The sequence below is a fragment of the Sycon ciliatum genome, chromosome 11, assembly GCF_964019385.1.
Source record: "Sycon ciliatum chromosome 11, ocSycCili1.1, whole genome shotgun sequence".
Lineage (NCBI taxonomy): Eukaryota > Metazoa > Porifera > Calcarea > Leucosolenida > Sycettidae > Sycon > Sycon ciliatum.
In genome coordinates, this window is record NC_088653.1 from 23004978 (window position 1) to 23030053 (window position 25076).

General features: G+C 50.4%; 1 protein-coding gene across 1 annotated transcript in view; it reads left to right on the top strand.

The window, feature by feature from the left end:
* The first annotated feature begins 3650 nt into the window (after positions 1 to 3650).
* LOC135827592 (uncharacterized) overlaps positions 3651 to 25076 on the top strand; it is a 78079-nt gene continuing 56653 nt past the window's right edge. Inside the window, exons 1-24 of the mRNA XM_065340060.1 lie at positions 3651 to 4581; positions 5909 to 6031; positions 6292 to 6411; positions 6570 to 6744; positions 10380 to 10513; positions 11104 to 11316; positions 11506 to 11613; positions 12623 to 12829; positions 13412 to 13484; positions 14042 to 14190; positions 14653 to 14772; positions 15458 to 15635; positions 15933 to 16090; positions 16761 to 16940; positions 20172 to 20250; positions 20604 to 20764; positions 20962 to 21153; positions 21380 to 21535; positions 21921 to 22055; positions 22459 to 22620; positions 22927 to 23053; positions 23333 to 23481; positions 24174 to 24279; positions 24748 to 25028. Coding sequence (XP_065196132.1) covers positions 4168 to 4581; positions 5909 to 6031; positions 6292 to 6411; positions 6570 to 6744; positions 10380 to 10513; positions 11104 to 11316; positions 11506 to 11613; positions 12623 to 12829; positions 13412 to 13484; positions 14042 to 14190; positions 14653 to 14772; positions 15458 to 15635; positions 15933 to 16090; positions 16761 to 16940; positions 20172 to 20250; positions 20604 to 20764; positions 20962 to 21153; positions 21380 to 21535; positions 21921 to 22055; positions 22459 to 22620; positions 22927 to 23053; positions 23333 to 23481; positions 24174 to 24279; positions 24748 to 25028 — 3900 coding nt within the window. The 5' untranslated portion in view covers positions 3651 to 4167. The remainder of the gene's footprint in view (positions 4582 to 5908; positions 6032 to 6291; positions 6412 to 6569; positions 6745 to 10379; positions 10514 to 11103; positions 11317 to 11505; positions 11614 to 12622; positions 12830 to 13411; positions 13485 to 14041; positions 14191 to 14652; positions 14773 to 15457; positions 15636 to 15932; positions 16091 to 16760; positions 16941 to 20171; positions 20251 to 20603; positions 20765 to 20961; positions 21154 to 21379; positions 21536 to 21920; positions 22056 to 22458; positions 22621 to 22926; positions 23054 to 23332; positions 23482 to 24173; positions 24280 to 24747; positions 25029 to 25076) is intronic.

Sequence of the window (25076 nt, forward strand, 5' to 3'; positions counted from 1 at the left end):
ACTGAGTCTCTCACGCACAGCCATGCCCGGGCCCCTGTCTGTACGTGTGCGATGTGTGTCAGATTTCGGAGCAGCTAGCATGCATGCACTGATGACGTAAATACACACAATTTCTGCCCTGGTCCAAGTCGATGCTGATTGGCCGTCGGATGGCAACAAGCACGTGATATGTTTGAAAGCACGATACAGTCTTTTTACAGACTGTCTCAGTGACTGCTCTCCTGCACCGTGCACTGTACGGATGACCTGGCTAGGCCCTGGCTCCTAGCCTAGGCTAGGCTGGCTGTAGATGATTTTCGTCGTGTCTGTCATGTCAAAAACTTGAAAAAGAGTCCTGAGATTGAGAAGAACATGCCCAGTCCAGATATCTCAGGGCCTGAGGCTGAGGACGGGTAGGGCTGGGGATGTTGTGACTCGCAGCCGCTAGCTGTAGCGTAGCTAGCTGTACACCATGCCTGGCCTTGTGGCATATTACTATTAGTTATTACTACTACGTACTAGTAATACTTTTCGTGTCACCCCAAAATGGCAGAATGCGCAGACTACAGGAAATAATAATATTGGTGAGTGAGATTGCGCAGTGCAATCAGATTCTCAGAATGTGCCGCGCTGTCTTCAATATGTGGATTGGACAGTCATGTACATGTAGTTAGTTGTATTGACTATTGAGAGAATTGTGCTTCTCCCGGGTACTGTGAACAACAAAGCATTGGATTATTTCGAAACGCGGCCGACATCACTAGCGAGCTGTAGTCTAGAGCTTTGCACGAGAGCAGGTGCGAGCTCGTACTTTGACACCAACCAAAAACTGCTCAATCAACACACAGCGCTAACAACATTACCATGACGGCATGAGCGCAACAGCCGCCACACAACTAACTTCACAAGGGTTCGCAGCAACAGCAAAATAGAAAAAAATTATAAAACAATCACAGGTCTGGCCTCATTTTCTCTGTGTATGCTGCGCGCGCTGACGAGTTCACAAAGGACGAAACCAGGGAGTCGTAAAAGCCCGGGAGAGGACACGGCACACATTCCCAGAAAACATCTTTGCCTCGCGCTGCCGGGGAACGCTGCCAGGGAACGGTGTCGCGAGGCAAGGAAATTATAATTTTCGAAAATTGTGATGTCTTCTTGAAATACTAATTGGGACATTCTCCGATTTCTCTTAGAGCACGGAGACGATTGCTCCGTCGAGTCTTCTGATCTCTATTTTCATCCTCAATTCTTCCAGCTGCCTCACTCATTCTCTCTCAGTTTATCGAAGTTAATTTATTCTGAGGCGAAGGAAATGCAAGATAAATCCCTAATTGTACTTCACTTTTATTTGAGTTGGGGTGAACGAAATGAGATTTGTGGAAAATGACGCCACTTCCCGTGTTAGCCGCTGGTCTTATCATACAGCCCATATTCCATTGCAGGTGATGGGCGAACGTTCGTGTTGAGATCCGCTGAGCTTCCTCGTACTCGTGGAGTTGAATTTGTCGCAGAAATTGCACTGAATTGCAGTCAATGGTTGTGAATGGAACGAGATTCGTGGAAAATGACGCCACTTCCCGTGTTAGCCGCTGGTCGTATCATACAGCCCATATTCCATTGCAGGTGATGGGCGAACGTTCGTGTTGAGATCCGCTGAGCTTCCTCGTACTCGTGGAGTTGAATTTGTGGCAGAAATTGCACTGAATTGCAGTCAAATGGTTGTGAATGAAACGAGATTTGTGGAAAATGACGCCACTTCCCGTGTTAGCCGCTGGTCGTATCATACAGCCCATATTCCATTGCAGGTGATGGGCGAACGTTCGTGTTGAGATCCGCTGAGCTTCCTCGTACTCGTGGAGTTGAATTTGTGGCAGAAATTGCACTGAATTGCAGTCAAATGGTTGTGAATGAAACGAGATTTGTGGAAAATAACGCCACTTCCCGTGTTAGCCGCTGGTCGTATCATACAGCCCATATTCCATTGCAGGTGATGGGCGAACGTTCGTGTTGAGATCCGCTGAGCTTCCTCGTACTCGTGGAGTTGAATTTGTGGCAGAAATTGCACTGAATTGCAGTCAAATGGTTGTGAATGAAACGAGATTTGTGGAAAATGACGTCACTTCCCGTGAATAGCCGCTGGTCGTATCATACAGCCCATATTCCATTGCAGGTGATGGGCGAACGTTCGTGTTGAGATCCGCTGAGCTTCCTCGTACTCGTGGAGTTGAATTTGCGGCAGAAATTGCACTGAATTGCAGTCAAATGGTTGTGAATAAAACGAGATTTGTGGAAAATGACGCCACTTCCCGTGTTAGCCGCTGGTCGTATCATACAGCCCATTTTCCATTGCAGGTGATGGGCGAAAGTTCTTGTGGAGATCCGCTGAGCTTCCTCGGCGTACTCGTGGATTTATGAATTTGTGTCAGAAATTGCACTGAAATTGCAATCGAGTGGACTTCTGTGCGTGTGTTGTGAGTGAATCGCAACGGCTCCCTTCCTTCAGCATCGTCAAAACGCAACATAGAGCATTATTACGCACTCGTTCCATGATTCATGATAATGCCTGGATTCTTTTAAAAACAATCAATGTGTGTTCCCTATCTATCTACATTGTACATGGTTGCAGGTCGTTATTTATAAATCTTGATAATTTCACCACTTTTCTACTCGTATACTGAGTACGCGGTGACTTGAGCCGTTTAGGAAACGGAAGTCTTGGCGAGTGTACAAAAGGTAAACCTATCATTTGTACTTCATAACGGAATTGTGCACAAAAATGCACACGCACGTTCGCGCGCACACACACAAGCACACACACAAACACTGTACAAACACACACAAAAGTACAAGCACATGTGCACATACACACGCCTCCCTCCCCCCCCCCCCCACACACACACTCAACTCCCCACCCCTGTACCGTGTGTACTGAGTCTGACAGACATACAATCATGTTTATCCTTCCTTCGCCACCAGTTTCGGATAATGGTGTCAACAACGAGTTGTAAAATATTGGTATTTTAGGACTCCCTGCCCTGAAGACGAGCACAGCGCCGTGGATCGAGCAGATCCGGCCGCGCCGGCCTAGCGTGCTTCACTTTCTGGCCGAGGCAAACATCGTCCGCGTGCGCGCATCCCGTGTCCTCTCCCGGGCTTTTACGACTCCCTGGACGAAACAGTTCAATCAGAGAAAAGCACCGGCGATAGCACATCTGCTCATTCTTTCAACTGTGAGGTCGAGTGTGAATGGGGTGTCGTGATTCACGAGTCGCTGGCACGTTCTAGCACAAAAGCACTGCACTTTCGCATTTCTTGACGATCGATGACACATTTTTTGTCACTGTCAGGTGAATACTACATGACACGACTGGACTCTGGAGTGTAGAAGTGTGTAGAATCTACTACTGACTGTACTGGCACTACCCTATCGATCAGGCCAGTACGGCAGTAGGGCAGATGAGACAAGTGCGCTACACGTCCAGATTAGAGTAGAGAGTAGGGTAGAGACATAGTAGATCTACAAGTACTAAAGATTGTACATGTAGTAGAGTGCGTTCACGGTTCAGAGCGAGGAAGAGAGCACTGACTGAGTCACTCACTGAGTGAATGTCGGATCTACCTGTGTACTACCACTGGGTACATCTTGGTACATGCACAGACTCAGTACACTGACCACTCTAGTACCGTGTTTTCAACGCGGAGTATCCTGTGTCACAGGAAGGTACGCCGGCTTGTGTGTTGTTTGTGTTCTTTGACCGTGTTCCGGAGAGGTAGAGTTTCTCTCCCTTTCATGTGCGCGCGTGAGTGTGTGAGCGACACAAGAGTCTAGAACAGTAGAAGCGAAAGCTGGAGTGGTGATCTTGCTAGCGTTCGTGCAGGTTCCGAAAACTGACATTGCCAGTTTAGTTGCATTTGGCAGCTTGTTCGCTAGCTGTGTGTCAAATTGATTTGGGAACATCGTATCGTTGCTGGCGGAATTTGTGCGTTTCGTTCTGTGTCTGCTGTTGGCCCCCGCCTGAAGGGGAGCCATGGAGTCGCACTCTCTCACGACTTAGGCTAGAGTGGGCACTGCTTCTGGCGAGCGTTTATCGCTCGCTGGAGAGAGAGGCTTTGGGCGAGAGCCCGCGCTGTTTGCGCTGGTGTGTGTGCTCAACATTTGAGCTTCGTTCGCTGCACTAGCTGAGCAGGATGGCCAGTTACGATGCTCGCCGTCGGCGCTCTTGGCTGGATCGCGACGAGGCAGATGGAGACCCGACGGAGCAAGGAGCCATCTCTCCCTCGGCGTCGTTCGCTGGCGCAGCAGGTGGAGGAGATAGCCCGCTACCGACGGAAAGTCTAGAGGCGGAAGACTTGGAGGCGCAGCTGCGACAGAGGATTGCGCTGCTAACGGGTGGTCGAGATCGTCGTGGTGGCGCTATAATCACGTTACCTTGTCCATCGGAGGGAGTTAGCGTGGCTGCGCTCAGTAAGGACGAGCTGAAATACCTGTTGACGTACTTGGTTCATATCCCTAGCCTGGACACGCAGGAACTGGGTTTCAGCTTCGTCGTGGACATGCGCCAGTCGTCAGCCTCCTGGAGTAACATCAAGCTGGTCTTGCAGGTAAACCGTCTCTCGCCTTGATGATCATGTAGACGTATGTACATACAGAACACGCAATCAATCAAAAACGCACACGCACACGCACACAAGCAACTGGAAGCACGAGGACATGTGGACACACATGTGCACTGGCAACAAAAGAACATGTGTGCGCGTGCACATGTGTATGTGCGTGCGTGCGTGTGTGTGTACGCTCGCGTGCGTGCGCGTATGCATGCACTGGCGTAGCAACAAAAAATACAGCGGAAGAACATGTTCACTGTGTGGCAGCTGTGTGTGTGTGTGGGGGGGGGGGGGGGAGGGGGGCACTGGTATTGACTATGTGCATAGTAGAACAGTTCTGATATCCGTGAAGCGTAGAGAAATCACATAGAGAGCAGGAGTCTGGGTTAGAGTCTACGGCTTCGCGTGTTTCGGGTCCAGATTTCTACGCGTAGATGAGGTTCTCTACGTTGTGGCACACGCAAAGAAAATGTGTACGGGTCTGCTGGGTATCAGTCAAATGCAGGCAGAAAACTGCTAAATATGGAAGGGGAGATTCCCAGTACACATTTCACGTGATTTCTCTACGTGAAAGGTAGAGCAGAACAGATTTTCTTTACGTTACGGGAACGCGAAGAGAGTTCCCGGGAGCTGCCTCCCTCCCAAATGAACTTGGCCTGGCTCGGGGATGAAATCTTACTTTTGCTAAAACCCCGACATGTGCCCTCCCCCCCCCCCCCCCTTATCTCCCTCTCTTAGTTCTATCAAGAGTACATACCCCCCAAGAGTGTCCAACTGCCTGCACAACCTCTATACAGCGCTGCGACGGCAGAACTTCACATCACGTGACATGGTTCAAAAGGTTACGCTGGCAAACAGTGGCAAAGTGACCACAAGGGAGTAACAGTTGAACTCAAAGCTGGGTTCCGTACAACCCTGTATCAATCATGCACAGAGTGCAAATAATGTGTACGGGTTCATCACGTGATGTGAAGTTCTGCCCTTGCAGACCCCATAGCTGGAGTTGCACACTCTTGGGGGTTATGTACTCTTGGTTCTATACTAAGTATCTCTCTTCTTCTTGCCAATTGTTTTAGACTTTTAGTAACACCTTGTTATGCAGCTTGCTTTGCCCCGCAAGCAGATCACCCGCTCACAGTGGTCTTACACTGGCCTGTGAAAACGCAATGGGTGTCTGAAAAACGTCTGTGTGTTTGTGAATGTTGGTGTGTGTGTGTGTGTGTGTGTGTGTGTGTGTGTTTGTGCATGTTTGTGTGTGTGTGGTGTGTGTGTGTGTGTGTGGTCTGTGTGTGTGTGTACGTGTATGTGTCCATGTACTCCGCAGGTTCTCCAGCGCTATTTCAGAGGTCTGGTGGATGCGGTGTACGTGGTGCAGCCCACCAAGTTCCTGCAGAAGCACAGCACCGGTGTCAGTCTGCGGCGAGAGACAAAAGATATCGACTTTGAGGTACTGTACTGGTGTGGTGTCCATGTTTGCCATGCCAACCCACCCCTTCCATGTTTGCCATGCCAACTCAACCCTTCCATGCCATCCTGATTGCTTTACCCGTGGAACCTCTTCGCATCTTTGTTTCTAAGTTTCCCTTTTCATGTGATCACATGGATGTTCCCTCGGTGTACGTGTGTGTGTGTGTGTGTGTGTGTGTGTGTGTGTGTGTGTGTGTGTGTGTGTGTGTGTGCATGAATGCGTGCGGTGGTGGTATACAGGTGGTCTACCTGTCGTCCACAGGCAAGCTTGAGAAGTACATGGAGATGTCACAGATGACCACGGACCTGGGTGGTGTTCTGCCGTACAACCATGACGAGTGGATCTCAATGAGAATGAAGGTACTTACACACGCACGTACACCGGCACACGCACACACATACAAACATGCACGCGCACAGGAGTATGAGTGTGTGTGTTTGCATGTGCGCGCATGTGTGTGCGCACGTCTGCAAAATTAAATCATAATTATACAATGTACAATATTTCGCCCCCACAGCTGGAACGCTTCCTGAACAACAGCTACGAGATCATTGCCCGTCTTGACGAGCTGTTCGACTTGATGAGTCAGAGCCGTGTGGCCGATGACCTGTCGGCGGCCGAGACAATGCTACGCCGTCATCAGAAGCAGCACGATGACATCAGCGAGACGCCTGCCGGAGTGTTGAATCAAGGTGAGGTGGCTAAATATGCTTAACTTCGTATTGTGATATCGGCGATATCAACAGTTCATGCACTCAAAGTCTCTCTCTCTAAACTACGATCACAATCAATGCTACGACACAGTCGCAGACTTTCACAGTTGAACTCGGGGTCGAGAGAGCCTAACTCTCGGGAACGTACTTCTCTTGGTCTGAATCACGGAAAGGCAAAGAATGATTGTGAACACTAGCAATTTATAGAGGAAGTTAGCTATCGGGGAGATCGATAAAACAGCGCAGCGGAGCAGGGAGAAGGATCGCTAGATCGAGATGGAAAGCGTAGAGTACGGAATAGCTAGCGGGAGAACAGCGGGCTTTGCGGCAGAAAGATCGAGACTACGGGAAAAGACAGCGAGAACTAGCGGAAAGAATATCGAAGAGAAACAATGGAAACGTTATGTTTAGGTAGCGAATGAAGAAAGAGAAAGAGACGCCAGCGGTGTAACGGAATCCATAACTAATTGCTAAAGCAAGGGAGACAGTGTAGGAAAAGTGATATCTATTATTATGTGTGTGGACCAGACAGAGTGGCGGCAGGAGGAAGAATAAAATCTGTGAAGCATTCAGGCTATTGACTGTGGTGTGCAAAAAGCGTGTCTATCAGGCCGGCGTACAGGTTTCTATAGATGACAGGTCATGCATGCAAAGTGTCACGTGCTCCTACGCTACGGTGCGCCAATACTACACCACACCTTGTTTTCTTGAGAACACGCCCTCGTGTTCAAAGTATACAGGTAGTAAACATGAAAGAAAAATGAAGCAGGGAAAACAACATAGATAAGGGTGTCTTACGATGACGTTTAAAATGATCTTACAATTTATGGTTGTCTATAGCGGTGAGGTCGCTGGAGTGCATTCCGAGGCCGGAGGTTATAGCGAGGCGGCGGGCCAGCCAGCGGTACGGGTAGGTCGTCATCGCAGGTCGGGTTAATCTGGGCCGTATACTGTGCAGGAGCGACTGGCACTTCAGGCGGCCGAATATACGGCTTGAGGCGGTTTACGTGGACCGTCAGCCGTTGGCCCTTGCTGGCGTCTTCGATGGTGGCAGTGACAGAGTCCAGCACCTTACGGACAACGAACGGGCCGGACCAGTAGCTGTGTAGTTTGGGCGACTTTCCTTTCGGGACGACGGGCGAGAAGACGGACACTTCAGCACCGACCTGGAGACGTGGCTTTGTGTGGACGGTGCCGTCATAACCCTTCTTCTGGCGACGGAGGGCGAGTGCATTCAACTGGCGGGCATTAGCAAAGGCTGTCTTAAGGGACGCTTCCAGTTGCTGGACATAGAGCGGGTAGTCCGGATGTGGGCGTGGAGGTGAACCGTACATGATGTCCAGAGGGAGCACCAGTTCTCGACCAAACATGAGACGGCTAGGAGTGTGCTGGGTGGAGGCATGCACGCAGGACCGGTACGCAAACATCGTCCGTTGCAGGTGTAAATCCCACTCCTGATGGTCGGTGACACAGGCGGAGAGCATCTTCTCAAGCGTACGATTGAAACGTTCTATCATGCCATCCGACTGTGGGTGATAGGCGGTTGTCCTGGTCTTGGTAATATCCAGCAGCTTACATACGGTCTGCATGAGTCGGGACTCGAATTGAGGGCCCTGGTCGGTATGGAGAGCGAGAGGTACACCGTAACGGCACACGAAGCCATCAACAAAGTAGCGGGCAACGTTGGCGGGCGCTCCTCCGGGGCAGTCTCCGCGCGTTGGATTGCCTGATGTTGCATCGCGGCCCGAAGAGCGTCGTCTAGCGTGGCGGGGTTCAGCTCGCGGACCCGGATCCGCATGGCACGCGAATCCAGGCCCTGGACGAACTGGTCCTTTGCGAGGACATCCAAATCAGCAGGCTGCATGGCCGGGTAGGCAAGGCGTGCAGAGTGTCTTACGTTCTCGCAGAAGGAGCCCAGTGGTTGCTCCTTGGACTGGTGTGAGCCCTTGAAATTGGCGCGGTGTAGGTCCACGCGCTGGGCAGGCGCGAAACGGTCCTGGAGCGCCTGAATGAGAGCAGCGACTGGGCCCTGTCGGGTGGCCTGGGGCAGCGACTGGTAATAAAGCTGAGCCTCGTCGTTCAATGATATTGCCATGAACTGACTCTGCTCGGCGGGCGTCCAGGCATTGATGGTAGCCACTTGCTGAAAGTGGTTGAGCCACGTCGGCCAGCTGTCCGACAGCGAACCAGCAAATTTGTTTGGCATAATAGCGTGAGGAGGCACACACGGGACGGGGGCAGGCGCAGCAGCAGCAGCACCAGCAGGAGCAGGTTGAGCCATGGTGACCGGAGCGCAGGTGGTGAACGAGATTCAGGACAAGAGGAACGAGGACCGCTAAGTGGACAGAGAAGCAAGCAAGTAGCGACCGAGACAGCAAGAGGACTAAAGAAGAAAGCACGTAGAGGACGAACCACCGCTGCCACCAGTGTGATATCGGCGATATCAACAGTTCATGCACTCAAAGTCTCTCTCTCTAAACTACGATCACAATCAATGCTACGACACAGTCGCAGACTTTCACAGTTGAACTCGGGGTCGAGAGAGCCTAACTCTCGGGAACGTACTTCTCTTGGTCTGAATCACGGAAAGGCAAAGAATGATTGTGAACACTAGCAATTTATAGAGGAAGTTAGCTATCGGGGAGATCGATAAAACAGCGCAGCGGAGCAGGGAGAAGGATCGCTAGATCGAGATGGACAGCGTAGAGTACGGAATAGCTAGCGGGAGAACAGCGGGCTTTGCGGCAGAAAGATCGAGACTACGGGAAAAGACAGCGAGAACTAGCGGAAAGAATATCGAAGAGAAACAATGGAAACGTTATGTTTAGGTAGCGAATGAAGAAAGAGAAAGAGACGCCAGCGGTGTAACGGAATCCATAACTAATTGCTAAAGCAAGGGAGACAGTGTAGGAAAAGTGATATCTATTATTATGTGTGTGGACCAGACAGAGTGGCGGCAGGAGGAAGAATAAAATCTGTGAAGCATTCAGGCTATTGACTGTGGTGTGCAAAAAGCGTGTCTATCAGGCCGGCGTACAGGTTTCTATAGATGACAGGTCATGCATGCAAAGTGTCACGTGCTCCTACGCTACGGTGCGCCAATACTACAGTATCATGTACCTGTCACTTCTCTCTCTTCTTTTCTTCTTCTTTTTTTGGTGCGTTTTATGTCCCCATGACGCTGAGACCTCAGGTTGGGTGAGGGCAAAAAAACCTCACCACTATGCTCCCACGATGCAATTTTTTGTCTTTGCCTGTGAGCTGTGATCATTGTAAAAATAATAAAATAAAATAAAAAAACATCTTGGATGTTCCCCATGGGTTTTGGGGTGAAATCCTTTCGTTTTCTCTGGCGAAGGTGTTAACTCAAGGTGAACTCAATGACGGTGCACAAGTCTCGAATGGTTTCCCGGGAACTTTCCCATGTGTTTTGGGGTGAAATCCATCCGTTTTTATCTGTCACGTGATGCCATGCTCCAGTTATGCGTGATGTCCTGCAGCCATTGAGGGGAAATGTTCATTGACTGAGCACACAACAGCTGCATACTAGACTGAGTTTCTGCCTGGTTTTCAGTAGTTTTTTTGTGAAATCCTCTCGTGTTTGCATTGTGCAGGTGATCACCTGCTGCAGTCCTTACAGACGGCCGGTCATCAGAAGCGTTCCGACGGCAGCGCCATCGTCACACAGGACACACTGCAGGCCATGGCCCGCGTCAAGAGCCAACTGGAGGCGCTACGCAGCAAGCAGGTAGCGTTACTTATAAGTGTGCAGTCAACTACTTTGCGTATAACGACACTTGGCGGGGCATTAGAAAAGTGTCCTTATTCACGAAGTGTCGTTTTACCCGAAGTCCCATTATATGTATTACAGTTGGATGGGACTTTGCTCTGAGCATGACAATTCTGTCGTTATTCGTGAATTGTCGTTATATCCGCAGTCGTTATTAGCCAAGTTGACTGTATCTCACTGTGACTTTGTCGCCCCTCATTCTCTTCTTCTTCCTCTTGTGTCCTTTCCCTCTCATTTTAGATTATGGTTTTTAGTTGGCCATGGTTGGCTGCCACCTTTCATCTGTTATATGCTAAATTGAAATCAGCATGTATGACAAGTCACAAGCGCCGCACTGCGTGTGTGTGTTTGTGTGTGTGTGTGTGTGTGTGTGCGCGTGTGTGTGCGTGTGGGCGTTTGTGTGTGTTTGTGTGTGTGTGCGTGTGGACGTATGTGTGTGCGTGTGTGTATGTTTGTGTGTGTGTGTGTGTGTGTGTGTGTGTGTGTGTGTGTGTGTGCGTGTGCGTGTGCTTGCATCATGTGCACACGTGCGCCTGTGCCCTACACAGCGTTCACTGCAGTCACTCTGGTCCGAGCGCCAGGGCAAGCTACAGCAGTGCGTGTCGCTGCTGCGCCTCAACACTATGTCCACGGATATCCAGAACACAATCTCCGAGCTGGGCAGGGCACATCTCTACGGCGTTCAGACCTTCGGCGGCGACCTGGCCGAAGCGGAGAGGCTGCGGGAGTCTCACGAGGTCTTCACCAAGAGTGCCATGGAGGTTCGTTTGTTTGTTTCATTTACCTGAATTCGTTTCGAGCTCAGGCAGTTCTGCCTTCTGACCAGAAGAAAAGCCTCCGGTTCCTGCTAAGAACGAATAAAATAGTATGAGAGACTGAAAAGAATCATAAACATGAGAATTCCAAAGTATGTAATTCAAATGGGTGTGTGTACGCGTATGCTTGTGCAGGTGCGGTCGGACTATGAGGAGCTGCGTAGGCGTGCCGGGCAGCTGCTCGCCACTAGCCACTATGCCACCTCCACCATCAACACCCTCCTGGACGATCTGGCTGTCAAGGTGAGGGCAAGGTACCTCGTAATTTGGATGTTTACCCCCCCCCCCCCGGTTTGGGGTCCTCAGGTTTTTGTTCTGGTCAATATGCTCGGGGATGGTCTTGCTGTGACTAGGGGCGTGTGGGGGGGGGGGGGGGTGGGGGGTGGTAGGGGGGGGGGGGTGGTGGTGGTAGGGGGGGGGGTAGTAGTAACGGGGATTGGGGTGGGGTGGGGGGTGGTCAAAGAAGTCTCTATTATAAGCTTTCTAACACCCTGATGTGAATGGGAGGTGTTCATCGAAGATTGCCTGTGCCGTTTTGCAGGGCGAGTTGTCCCATGTCTGGCAGGCACAACATGCTCTAGCACAAATGTCAGTATGGTCGGCCATGCAAAGCTCATGCTCGTAGTATGGTCGGCCATGCACAGCTCATGACCTTTTTTTTATGCAGAGCTAGTATCATTGTGCTTTGTACGGTGGTAGTCAGTAGTGGAGTTGCTCTGCAAAGCCTATAATGGCAGGGAAATGATCCTTATGCATCGCGCTAAGTTAGTTGTGTCCACTGGTTGTCCTTTGTCATCGCACTACATGATTTCACGCTTTTTTGAGGTTTCTTCACACTAGCACCTGTTTGTCATTCTTTCTATGTGCATGGGCCACACATTTTATCGTTATTGTTTTCAGCTATTCGGCTGTGCGCTGTTTTATCACCTCTTTCCTGTACATAATTCATTATTCTTGCCCACACTTGCCTGTATTTCATCTGAATAGAATGCACGGAAGTTTGCCTCTGAAAGCCATGTTGTTCAAGAGTCTGAAGTTTGTGCAACTAGTACTGAGTGTTACAACTTTATTGTCTCCAAGGAAACTGTCTCATTAAGTTCTGAACATTTTTTTCTTCTTTGAAACCTGGTGTGTGTGTGTGTGTGTGTGTGTGTGTGCGCGCGCCCGCGTGCATGCATGCGTGCGTACGTGTGTGTGTGTGTGTGCGCGTGCTCATGCATGCATGTGTGTGCGTGTGTGTGTGTATGTGCAGGTTGGAGCGTTCATAGGCCGTCTTGGACAGCGCGGTACGCTGCTCATCGAGTCCATTGCATTCCAGCGTAGTGTCCAGGAGCACATAAAGGCGATGGAAGATGTGAATGACTTCTGTGATGACGAGGTGGCGCTGCCCACTGATGTCGACGAGGCTACTAAGCGACTCACCGACCTGACGGAGTTCTGTCTTGTGGAGAAGAAAAACGTGAGTCCAATATCCAAAGTGCTACCTTCTCTGTACCTACAACTTCTGTTCACCTAACCTGACCTTTTGCCCTCGTACCGAGAATATTGAGCACCGAGAATTTCTGAAATTAGAGTATGTTGTCTTGGTAACAGCATGTAACCTGATCTATGTTGTCTAGGTAACAGCATGCTATGTAACCTTGAACGAACTGCGGGAACGTTTTGCAAGCTTCTCTCATTTCGGATGTAGAGCCATGGAAGAATTTACAGGAAAGAAAAATGACCAAGGAACTACAAGTTATGCTATACTGTACACTAACACCACCAGTTACTAAACAATCAGATCATGCGATAACATTGCACGACACTGACCAATGTGCAATGTTGTCGCATGAGCTGATTGTCCAGTAACCGTGGAGGTGTTAGTGGACATTATAGTGTAACTTGTAGTTTCTTGGTCCTTTTTTCTTTTCTTTAAATTCTCCCATTCCGTATGCCGTTGGAAAGCATCGTGCATCGCAGGGAGTTGGGCTCCACGCACACACCCTGCTCAGCGACAGGTGTGTCAATCTCTCGTGTGTTTGATATGTTGTTTCTCCAGTTTTCGACCATGTCGGACTGTTACGCCGCTGTCGTCAAGGCGATCGACGACATCATGATTCCCGACACAGTGGGTAAGGAATGTGGGTTTTGTTTTTGTTCACTCCTTGAGTCGCATCACTTTGCTACATTCTCAACCCGTCACCACCATGACCAGTCTGGTCACTGGAAGTTTCCTTGCTGTGCTGGTGTGTTTACGCTTCGTGCATTGGTTCGGCTAGAGCACATGGTGGTAAAGGGTTGAGGATGAAGTAAAGTGGAACTTGGCCGAAAGCTCTGTCGCAATATTTTATTTTGAAGGGGCGCAGACTGTGTTCGTTAATCCTGTTGTGTTAGGCCTCTCCCGTCATTTCGATGGCATGGATTCGAATCTCGCCGCTGCCACCATGTTATGTTCGGCCTGCAAGCCACGCAGGAGTCCATTGCGGGACAAGACAAGGACTCATTTTATTTACAACGAGCATGCTCATACTACAGATGGGAGAGAGACAGTACGGAGAGATACAATACGGAGGGAGACAGTACGAAGAGAGACAGTACGGAGAGAGACAGTACGGAGAGAGACAATACGGCGACAAACACTATACACGACAATGCCTTTCTCTGACTTTCTCTGTTGTCTGATTTGAAGGTACGCTGGAAAGCAGCTCTCAGGTAGCTGACTACTCGGCTGCACTCAACAACTCCAATCTTGTCATCCAGCGCATCGAGACCAGCAAGCAGAGGGAGACCAGAGAGGGAGCATCACGCTATCAACTCACCCTGGAGCAATGCCAGCAGGTTTGTTTGTTGTTGTACTCCCCCCACCCTGTTGTACCCCCATCCCTCGACCCTTCCTCCTGGTTGCATGACAGTGGCAACTTCAAGAAATATTTTAGGCCGGGAGGACCTGTTCCGTAAAAATCTGTCGAGGCAACAACCTGGCCCAGAAGACCACCACAACTAGGATGAGGAGATGCTATTTTCCGGTCAAATAACCCTGGATAAGGCGACCACCTGTACACAGGGATCACGTTTGGACAGTCCTGTGAGCGGTCGCCTTAGATAGTTTTCACAGCATTGTGATTCCTTTCACTCCCCCGTCCCCGGTCCTCGGTAGTAATCCTTGACCAGTAGATCAAGACAGACTTTGACAGTCTATTATGATGTCACTGTGTCAATGTCAACTGCTGGACGCTCACATGTCTCATTTCCTGCGCTCTGTGCACGCTCTCTGCATGCTCTGTGCACGCTCACATTCAGGTCTTCACCAGTGAGAGTGGAGTGAGCAAGATCCTGCAGTGGCTACAGGAAGTGTACCTGTCTCTGCTTACGCACCAGGATAACATTGGATCTGGCATTGAGGCCGTCCGGGAAATGCAGGTAAGGGATTCCTTTCTTTGATGTCGTTTGTGTCCTCGCGCACAAGAGCAATTGGTCGATATCATCCAGGGACGTCTTTTACTGCTTGCATGTTGTGCAATGATGTCATTCTGATGATGTCATAATCTTCACCCATTGTGCTGGTCTGCTTGGTCCACGCTTCCACCTCCGAGTGCAATTCATGTGTAATGATGTCATAGTCTAACTCGACAGTGCTATTTCGTACGCACTGTGCACTACTGTGATGATATTGTAACTCTATTATGATTGAGTGCCATTAAGTATCCCTATATCAGCCGTGATCAGCAAAAACAGACCTATAGGTCAAATTTTTCAAAATAGTTTTTTTTGCTGGAAATTGTTTGCTTGTGTACAAACAAACAATATCCAGCAAAAAACCCATTTTGAAAAATTTGACCTGTAGGTCTGTTTTTGCTGATCACGGCTCATATTATTATAACTAACATCCACATCCTCATGATTGCAACTGGCCATTATTGCATTAGAAATGCATGCGGAGTACTAATCCCGTACCACCTTTTCCAAATATTAGTACTCACACATTGTACAACTTTATAGTATCTCAAATCAAGAAAAAATAACAAGGATGATAGCCCTTCAGGGTTAGATGTTGGTTGGCCGAAATAGAATGTGTTGTTGGTTTGTCTTCTTCACAAACACCCAGATTGAACACCAGGAGTTCTCCGGCAAGGCGGAGAAGTCGCACGCTCTCGGCCTGCAGCTGTGTGAGACTGGCAAGACGCTGCGTCAGCAGCTGGGCCTGACACTGGACGACAACGAGAAGATGACCATGCTGCTCACCACGCAATGGAAACTCAGCTGGGCTGGCCTGCAGGAGAAAGGTGAGAGAGAGAGAGAGAGAGAGAGCTTGGTGAAATTCTAGCCTGGTTGTTGGGGGTCAGCCTCCTAGCCTAGACTGTTCTTATTCTCATGCATTGCAGTCTATGCACTGTTGAGTTGCTGTGTATACATTGCATTGCATTGGTTTACTTAATGTCGAATTTGCAAGTACACACGGGCTACACGCCCAATTACATGGAAGCGAACGTGATAATGGAGTTGAAAAATGGGTGGGGGAAGGCCAATGCAGCATACCTTGTGCCATCATCCGACATTGTGCTCTGTGCCTGTCCATGCAGGACATTGTCTGAGCGTGGCTGTGCTCTTCCATCGCAACTCTGACGAGCTCACCATCAAGCTTACTCGCCTCGAAACTGACCTCAAGGACGATGCAAAGTTCCAGAAGCTAAAGACGTCCGCGGCCATCCAAGATCAGCTGGACAAGAAGCTAAGACAGGTAGAGATCCACTTGAGTCTCTCTCTCTGCCTCTCTGCCTCTCTGTTGATCTGTCTCTCAGTCTGCCTCTGTATCTCCATCTCTCTTTCCGTCTCTCTGTCTCTCCGTCTCTCTGTCTCTCCGTCTCTCCACCTCTCTGTCTCTCCATCTCTCCACCTCTCTGTCTGCCTCTGTATCTCCATCTCTCTTTCCGTTTCTCTGTCTCTCCGTCTCCATGTATCCGTCTCTCCGTCTCTCTGTCTCTCCACCTCTCTGTCTCTCCATCTCTCCACCTCTCCGTCTCTCCATGTATCCGTCTCTCTGTCTCTCCACCTCTCTGTGTCTCCGTCTCTTCACCTCTCTGGAACTTAATGGTCCTTCCTTCTTTCATCGTTGAATGTGTGCTTGACATTTCCCCTGTCTTGTGCCTGGTTGTGTATTTGTTGTAACTGGACTTTCTCTCCTGCTCCCAGCCCCGTGCCATCTCCGCGCTCCGACAATGGACGAACGAGTTGATTACATTTGGAAAGACTTTATTGACGCTACGACGAAACACAACTGGACATGACAGACTCAAGACGAAGACTGCTTTTCACACCACAGCAACACGCGCATGCACCAACACCACGTACACACGACGTACACGAAATAGCAAACTACAAAACATTGATCTGCTTCTGTTTCCTCGCAGGTTGGGTTAGTGATGGACGCTCATCGAGAGACAGTGGAGGCTGGCCGCACGCTGATCCGCCAGATGTCGGAGCAGGCCCAGCATCATCGCTCGCTGGCCATCAAGGCGGACATTGTGGACGGCTCCACCAGCTTTGACGACGTGGAGGCGGAGATTGCAGCCGCGCAGGGCGGACTGCAGGTAAGCTACTGTAAAAGTGGAAAATTTCGGTGGAGATTTATTTTCGGTAACTTCGGTACAGGTAATTTTCACCTAAAATAAAACGCAACCTAAAATTCAAATTCAACCATGCCATGTCACACAGCGTGCAAAATGCATTTTTGGATCTGGAAAACTGGTTTACAGAAATTTTCGCGCTGCCGATTTGTTGATTTTTTTGGGAAATACGGAAGATATTACACCAGTGAAATTCCCGGTTTTACAGTACTACAGACTGTGGCCAATGTACCTACCATGCTGCTCAACGATATCCAGTCGAGTCAATCAAGTATGCGCCGGGCGCTGTGCAGCCCTAGACCTGCAAATACTGGGCTGTGCACTGGTACAGGTCACTGTGCAGTCCCAGACCTGCAAATACTGGGCTGTGCACTGGTGCAGGGCACTGTGCAGTCCCAGACCTGCGAACACTGGGCTGTACACTGGTGCAGTGCGCTGTGCAATCCCAGACCTGCGAACACTGGGCTGGGAAATGGTGCAGTGCGCTGTGCAGTCCCAGACCTGCGAACACTGGGCTGGGAAATGGTGCAGTGCGCTGTGCAGTCCCAGACCTGCAAACACTGGGCTGTGCACTGGTGCAGGGCGCAAACTTGAGTGACATGACTGGATTTCATTGAGCAGAACTGCACATATGAATATGTAAAGTTAGCCGGATTCGCGGCCGCATCACCTGACGTATTGAGGAACACATCAATCAAAGACATTCGCATCAGCGGGCCACCACCGCTTGGCCTATACAGTAAACCTGGGTTAACCCCTTTCACCCCCAGTGTTTTGACACGAAACTTGCCTTATTTCCCAGTGCTTGTGTGTGCGCATGCAATGGCTCCACTCAGGTCGTTCACAAAAATTTATGACTTCACTCTCCCGTCGCTGATTTGTACAATCTTGGGTTCTCTGGAAAGCTGAGAGTCTACTTTGTCGATCCAATGTGTCCAGGAAGAAACAGGAACGCCAATGATTCTTGCATGCGCCTCACAAGCCACCTCATTGTGCCTTCGAAATTATCATGTGCTCAGTCGCTAGAAGAGCACGTGAAAGGGGTTTCCCCTCAACTGGCGAAGAGCATCAATCGAAAAATCCAATTTGCCGAGATATGAGTACGGCGTGTGATACCTCTTGAGGCAGACATCGTAGCTCTTCGGTGCTTGTGAGCACATGTAGGTGCACTTGGCTCAATGCTGGCCTGACCCACGATCCCTACCGTTCTCCCAAAAATACAACATGACCCAAACAGGAATTATCGGCATTACTATAGTTATAGTATAATAATATGTACATGTACACTACAGTTGTTGCTAGGGCCGTCCAATGCAGCTACCCATTAGCATAAGGGGCCACATACAGAGACTAGAACAATGCCGCTGGCAATGCTCTGTCGCGACAGCCAGATCTAGGCTAGGGAGCGTTGCTGTGCTGTCGAACAGGCGTCTGCAGAACGTGCGACCCGCTGGAATGAATTTGCGCACTATCCTTGATTGAAGAGGCGGCATACTTCTTTGTTGACCGTGTCGTTGCTGCTGTTGGGCCGAAAGGAACGAGCGTCGTTGCTGCTGTTGGTCCGAAAGGAACGAGCGTCGTTGCTGCTGGTGGGCCGAAAGGGACGAAATGCCGGCGCGTCAAATATAGTTGTGTATAGGTCCTGGACTATAGCGTCCCACCGCATGGTTGGGTCCGCGGCCAGGAGTGAGCGGAATGATCGGTCATACTCCTGTACGGCCTCAAATCTAAATTTCCGGGCTACTTTCAGGATAATCTGCTGGTATGCAAACAGCTCTGGGGCCCTGGAGTGGTGTGCTGCGGCGTACATCGCGCAATATGTAGTCCAGGTGTCGAGCCAGGTGTCGATGCCCTCGACCTTTCTGGAGGGCCTGTTGGCCGGTGCCAGGACCACTGTGCCGTACAAGCTGTCGTGGTCCATCTGGAGAATGCTGCGGCTGGTGTCCCCTTGGGACGGGCTAGGCAACAATGAGCCCAATTCAACAAATTGGCCAGTTACTACTTTATCGTGAATGGCTTTCGGCACGGTTGCATAAAACGTTCTCTTACCTGCGAGGTGCATTGGCGGTGAGATGGCGGCCGCCAAATGCGGAGCACGCAGAACGTCATGCGAAGTTGCTGGTGCTTGCCGTGGGGGTGCTGCTGCGTGAGCTGCCGGTGGGGGTGCCGCTGCGTGAGCTGCCGGCGGGACTGGAGCTGTGGCCGGATTTCCAAGGGCAGCACGGACCTCCTCCCGGATAATGTCCCTCAGGGACGGAGCAGCAGCTGCCTCGGGTAGGTTCTGCTTGGCTGCCTGGGTGGCCAAGTCCTCGCGCACTGCAGTGAACTCCAATGACTCGAGCAGGTGAGTCAACAGCCTGGGTTTGGTCCCCGTCGTGTCTAAATTGCGGGCCACCAGTTCTTTTCGCAGCTCTACAGAGCGCATTTTCTTGGCATCGTTCACTGACAGAGATTCAGACATGGTTGCTCGGAAATGGAAAGTGCTCAAAAAACTGGCCAAGGTTGTCAAGCGATCTGACTGTTGGCGCAGCAAGAATGAAGAAGAAACAGCATCGAGAGCCGGAGTAATGCGCATGCTTCGCGCGGTCCCGTGCCGGAGCGCGGGAGTTCGGAGTGCGTGTTCTGCACGGGCACGTGATGCGCTATGGCAAGAACATGCAAATATGTAAAGAATGTAATTGTTGGTGGGTTGCTAACTTCACTTACCGCGCCATGCACGGAAACTTATATTTAATTATGTGATCGATAGTCTGCAGGCCAGTAATGGGTTTAAATTTTAAACAAGGTGTAGCAAGCTTGTATCGTGACCGTTACTGTAGAATTACCCTAGCTAAAGTACCGTATTTTCCAGAGTACAAGCCGCACTTTTTGAGCACCCAAAATTCACCGCAAAAAGGCGGGTGCGGCTAATACCCCGATGATCGAATTAAAAAAAATAAAAAAAATCACGGTTCGCGTGAGACTCGGTTTCTCTATAGAGGCCGAGTTTTCCGCATCCGTAGGAACGCCACCACCCTTCAAGGATCACCATCAAATTAACAGTGATAAAATTGATAGGATAGATGTCTGTATTTCGTGGCAAAAAATGGGTGTGTGGGGGGGGGGGGGTAGGGGTGCGGCTTATACTGTGGATCACACTCTGGTATTCTTGTAATAGGGATGTTTGTAACTGATGGATGCGGTTTGTCCCTACAGTCTGTCATTTCCAAGTTGAATACGCTGCGCGACAAATGCGAGTTGGCATGGAAACGACGTGAAGAGCAGCTGCAACAAGGTCAGTATGCGTGTGTGCGTGTGTGTGTGTGGACGACGTGTGTGTGGACGACGTGTGTGTGTGTACGTGTGTGTGTGTGTGTGTGTGTGTGTGTGTGTGTGTGTGTGTGTGTGTGTGTGTGTGTGTGTGTGTGTGTGTGTGTGTGTGTGTGTGTGAGTATGTGCACACGGGTGTGAGTGCGTGCGTGTGAGTATGTGTATGGATGTATGTATGCATGTGTATACGTATGTGCGTGTGCGCGGGCATGTGTCACTGCCATTATAACATCACTGTTGGGTTTGCATAATCCGTTAGCTATCAGCTCTTTGAGTCCACAAAATCCAACTTCTCTCTTCTTCGTGTCCCTTCTCCAGGAATAATCCTCCGGCAATACGAGGAAACCATTGACGGCACCCTCACATGGCTGTCGTGTGAGGCCAACGTGTTTCTCGCCACTCACATTGAGGCGGGCGATCGACTGGAGCAAGTGGAACGCCTCGACGAACAGCACAGGAAGTTTGGAGAAGGAGTTGAGGTTAGTGTGTGGCAGGCACTTGAGCAGGTGCAGATACGTGTTACTAATGAACTGATTTGACAGACCTGAGAATGGGGAATCGGGATGCGACTTACAAACGAGTGCGACTTACTATCGGGGAAATAGAATCTCCATTGCTTACAGGCTCTTGTTGTTGCTGTTGTTGTGCACCGTATGTTCATTCTCCGTCGTTGCAGTACCGCGACAAGTCGGTCACCGCCATATTAGGACAAGCGCACAGCCTGGCGGGAGACAACCCGCTCTTCTCGTCCGACTTCACACGACTCTCTGAGACGCTGCAGAACCGCTGGAGTGACTTCAAGGACCGCGTCCGCCAGAGGAAGACTTTCCTGTCACTGGCTACGGCCTTCTACCGACAATCTCAGAAGGTATGTGTTGTGCCGTGGTGGGTGGTTGGGGAGGAGGAGGGTGAGGGAGGGGCGGGTGTTGGGGGAGGGGTGCCGGTTTCTTGGATGTGAGTGTGTGTGTGTTTTTCGCCAGTTCTTTTCTTGACATGGCTCGCATTCCTGTGACGGCTTGCAACTATTCGTGTGTGTGTGTGTGCGTGTGCGTGTGCGTGTGCGTGTGCGCTTGTGTTTCCCGTCCGCCCGACAGTATCTTGCACAGCTGGCCGCTCTGACGTCGTCGTTCCAGTCGGTGGAGATGTCCAACGACTCGGACGGTATGCAGACCCAGCTTGAACAGCACGACCAGATGTGCCTGGCCATCCTCTTCACAGGCTCAAAGACACTGACGAACGATTCCCAGAAGGTACGTGTTCAATTTTTTTACCCCCAATAATGGGTATTGTCAATGATACCCCATTTTTGGGGTGGGGCATGTGCCTAGCGTGAAAACGGCTCCATACTACTGCTACTACTGCTACGGACGGGTTAGTTGCTCACGTGCAGTCCCTGTGTGTGTAGTGTATTGACTGACGTAGGCCTCGGGTTTCCGTTGAAAAGCGGACGCGGTGGCAGAAGCCTGCGCACATGGCACTGTTGATGTACGAGCATACACATGTATTTTGTTGTGTATGTGTGTGTTTACGCGTGTCCGTGTGTGTTTACGCGTGTCCGTGTGTGTACGTATGTGTATACGTGTGTGTCTACGTTTGTGTATACGTCTGTGTGTGTGTGTTTGTATGTTTTCCCAGGTTGTGGAAAAGTTCACAGCTGCCATGGAGTTGGCAGAAGAGGACGGGGGAATGGCAGCAGAGCAGCGTCTCTGGTCTGCATTGTCGTCCGCTGCCAACCATCTGCTCCAGTTTGTACAGGAAAAAGTCACGCATGTACGTTGTGCTGATGCTGCTTGCAGTGTTCCATGTGTGTGTGTGTGTGTGTATGTGTGCGTGCGTGTGGATTTGTGTGTGTGTGTGTGGGGGGGGGGGGGGGGAGGGGGGGGGGGGGGGAGGTGCATGCGTGTGTCTGTGTGTTGGTCAGGGTTGGAGGTTTCTTTTTTTTTGGTTTTGGCGCGTTATACTCAAGTGCAAGTAATACTCCGGCATAAAGGCATCTCTTCTCGCTCGTTCTTCTTTGGGTCATGTGTACACGTGCAATGGCATAATGTCTGTCCATGGGCTTTCTGTACGCATGTCCATCTGTCGTTCTGTGGACGTGTCTCACCGCCTGTCAACGCATGCTTGGTCTTGTGCATGCGTGTGCGTGCGCACGTGTGTGTGTGTGTGTTTACAGGCGGTTAACAAGGCAGCGGAGCGTCGCAACACCCTGGAGCAGGTGCTGAGCTTGCGGCAGTTTGAAGCGGAGACGCGGGAGACCATCTCGTGGCTGGAGCTGTACGCACCACGCTATCTGCCATTGCAGCTGGATCAGTGCGAGACACTCGATGGGATCAAGGTACGCTCTTTTTTCTGTACCATTGTAGTAGGTGTTTGTATGCACATGCATGAACGCATACACATCTGCACACACATGCACGTTCGCACGCACACGCACACACGTTCGCACGCACACGCGCACACGCACACACACACACATGCACGCGCGCGCGCACACACACACACACACACAAACACACACACACACACATACACATGTATGTGAAATCACAAAGTTTTGTTCACAGGGAGAATACAACCACTGTCTCCAGAAACATGGTGTGGTGTGTGTGTGTTCACGTGCATCCTCGTTGTGCTGCTGCAGGCTTTGCAAAAAGAGCATTCGTCTGCCGAGGAAGAGTCACGCAGCGTGGTTGACAAGACGGCACAGCTGATCAGCAATGCGCGCGACATGAAGGATACCGGCCATTATGCCACCGAGCAAATCAGCAGTGAGTATGCCGCCGCGGCCATCGCGCTGTGCTGTTGCCTACGAACCACCACACTACACAGCAAACCGCTGCCCTTAACCCTTTTGTGCATGGCTGAAACCGCTGCCCTTAACCCTTTGGTGCATGACTGAAACCGCTGCCCTAAAACCCTTTTGCACCTTGTGCGCACGTCGCGTACATCCAAACTTGAATGTTTCAAATGCAACCCCACTTCATTCTCTGCACCTGTCGATAAGCCAGCTATCGTGCTGTGTTTTTTAAATCCTGTGTCTTCTGCAGGCATGTGCTTGCATGTGCAGCAACGAGTTGTGTCGTTTGGTCAGCAAATGGAGCGTCGTGGACAGTTGCTGGAGGGCCTGGAGGGCTATCACAACTCGCGTCTTGCCACACTCGACGTGTTGGTATCCGTCGAGAAACGCCTGTGCGAGGTATGTACTGGGTGCTCTTCAGGATTGTACTCGCACATTGTGTACACGCTTGTAGTGTGTGTGTGTGGGGGGGGGGGGGCTGGGGTTGGTGTATGTGTGTGGTTGTGTGTGTGTGTGTGTGTGTGCGCGTGCGTGCGTGCGTGTGCATGTACACATGTTAATGTTTGTGCTGAGGAGCTCTAACAGAGCGAAACAGTTGCTGTCCACAGATTTGAGTGTGTGTACACATATGTGCGTGTGTGTTTATTTGTGTGCATGTATACATGTGCGTGGATATGAGAGTATAGCCGCATCCACAAAACCATTCCGGGTGTGTGTTTAAAGGAATGTGAACATAGCAAAAAAAACTAAAAAAATCTTGAGTCTGGGAATGAGCACCCAAACTTTTCGCGAAAGTTAGAAAACTTCAACACCAACTTACAGTGTTTTGCAAGAGATTTCTTTCATTTCCTTAGCACACACTTGGCACTAGTTTGTACGCTTGGGAATACCAAATTTCGAGCAAAGTGCAGCTCGTGTAGCTCGCATTGCTTAACTAACCCCGACTCATTTTCTCTAAACAAGATGGCGCCATGTTTCACCGCTGGCAAAAATGTGCATTGCTTTTTTAACGTCCCTAATACCATACCTCTGTGGGTACGTGGTACGCGCGTGTGTGTGTGCGTGTGTGTGCATGTGTGCATGTTGCCTAGATTGAGCTTGGTCGAGACTGGCCATCCACACAGAAGCAGCTGACCAAGTTAGACACCGTGCACACGACATTGAAGGACCTAGCCGAGGGCTCGCTGGCTGAAATGAGTAAGTCATTTACATCAAAGTGCATCATGCATCCCCTTAAATATAGAAACATGGCCAGAGGACAGAGGAAGAAGATCTAATGGTGCGGGGAGTGTGTACGTTTGCAGGTGATGCTGTCCTGCTGTTCTCTGTCATCTCAGCATCGCGCCTAATGGAGTCAGTCATAACTTGTAACCTATTGGTCCTTTCTCGTTACTTTTTAAAAATACTATTGGCTCCACATCCGACTTATAATAAATAAACAACAAACAATGTTTCTGCTGTTCCCTGTCTGTCCTCTCAGCATCGCGCCTGATGGAGGCGAAGTTCCTGGTTGGGTTGCTGATGAGAGAGAATACCACAAAAAGAATAATAACTTGGTGCGAAAAAATGGAATATGAACATAACGCCAAAAAGCACTAAATACAAGTAGCGCTAAAACTGCACCAAATGATAATTGTTTCTGCTGTTCCCTGTCTGTCACCTCAGCATCGCGCCTAATGGAGGTGGAGTTCCTGGTTGGGTCGCTGATGAGAGAGACATTGCCCGCACGCCGTCGATCCTCACAGACGCCCACAAGCCCCGGGGGCGTCTCCACGACGACGACGGCGGCGCTCACGTCCAACATAGGGTCTCTGTACCCGCTGCTGGTAGCTGGCGCCGACAAGGTGAGCGAGGAGTACCATGCTTTGCTGGCACAGCGCACCGAGCGTCAGAACTCTCTCAACCAGTGCCTGGCGCTGCACATCTTCAGAGAGAATGTCGACCAGGTACGTAGCTGCATTGTTTGTTTGTTTGTTTGTGTGTGTGTGTGTGTG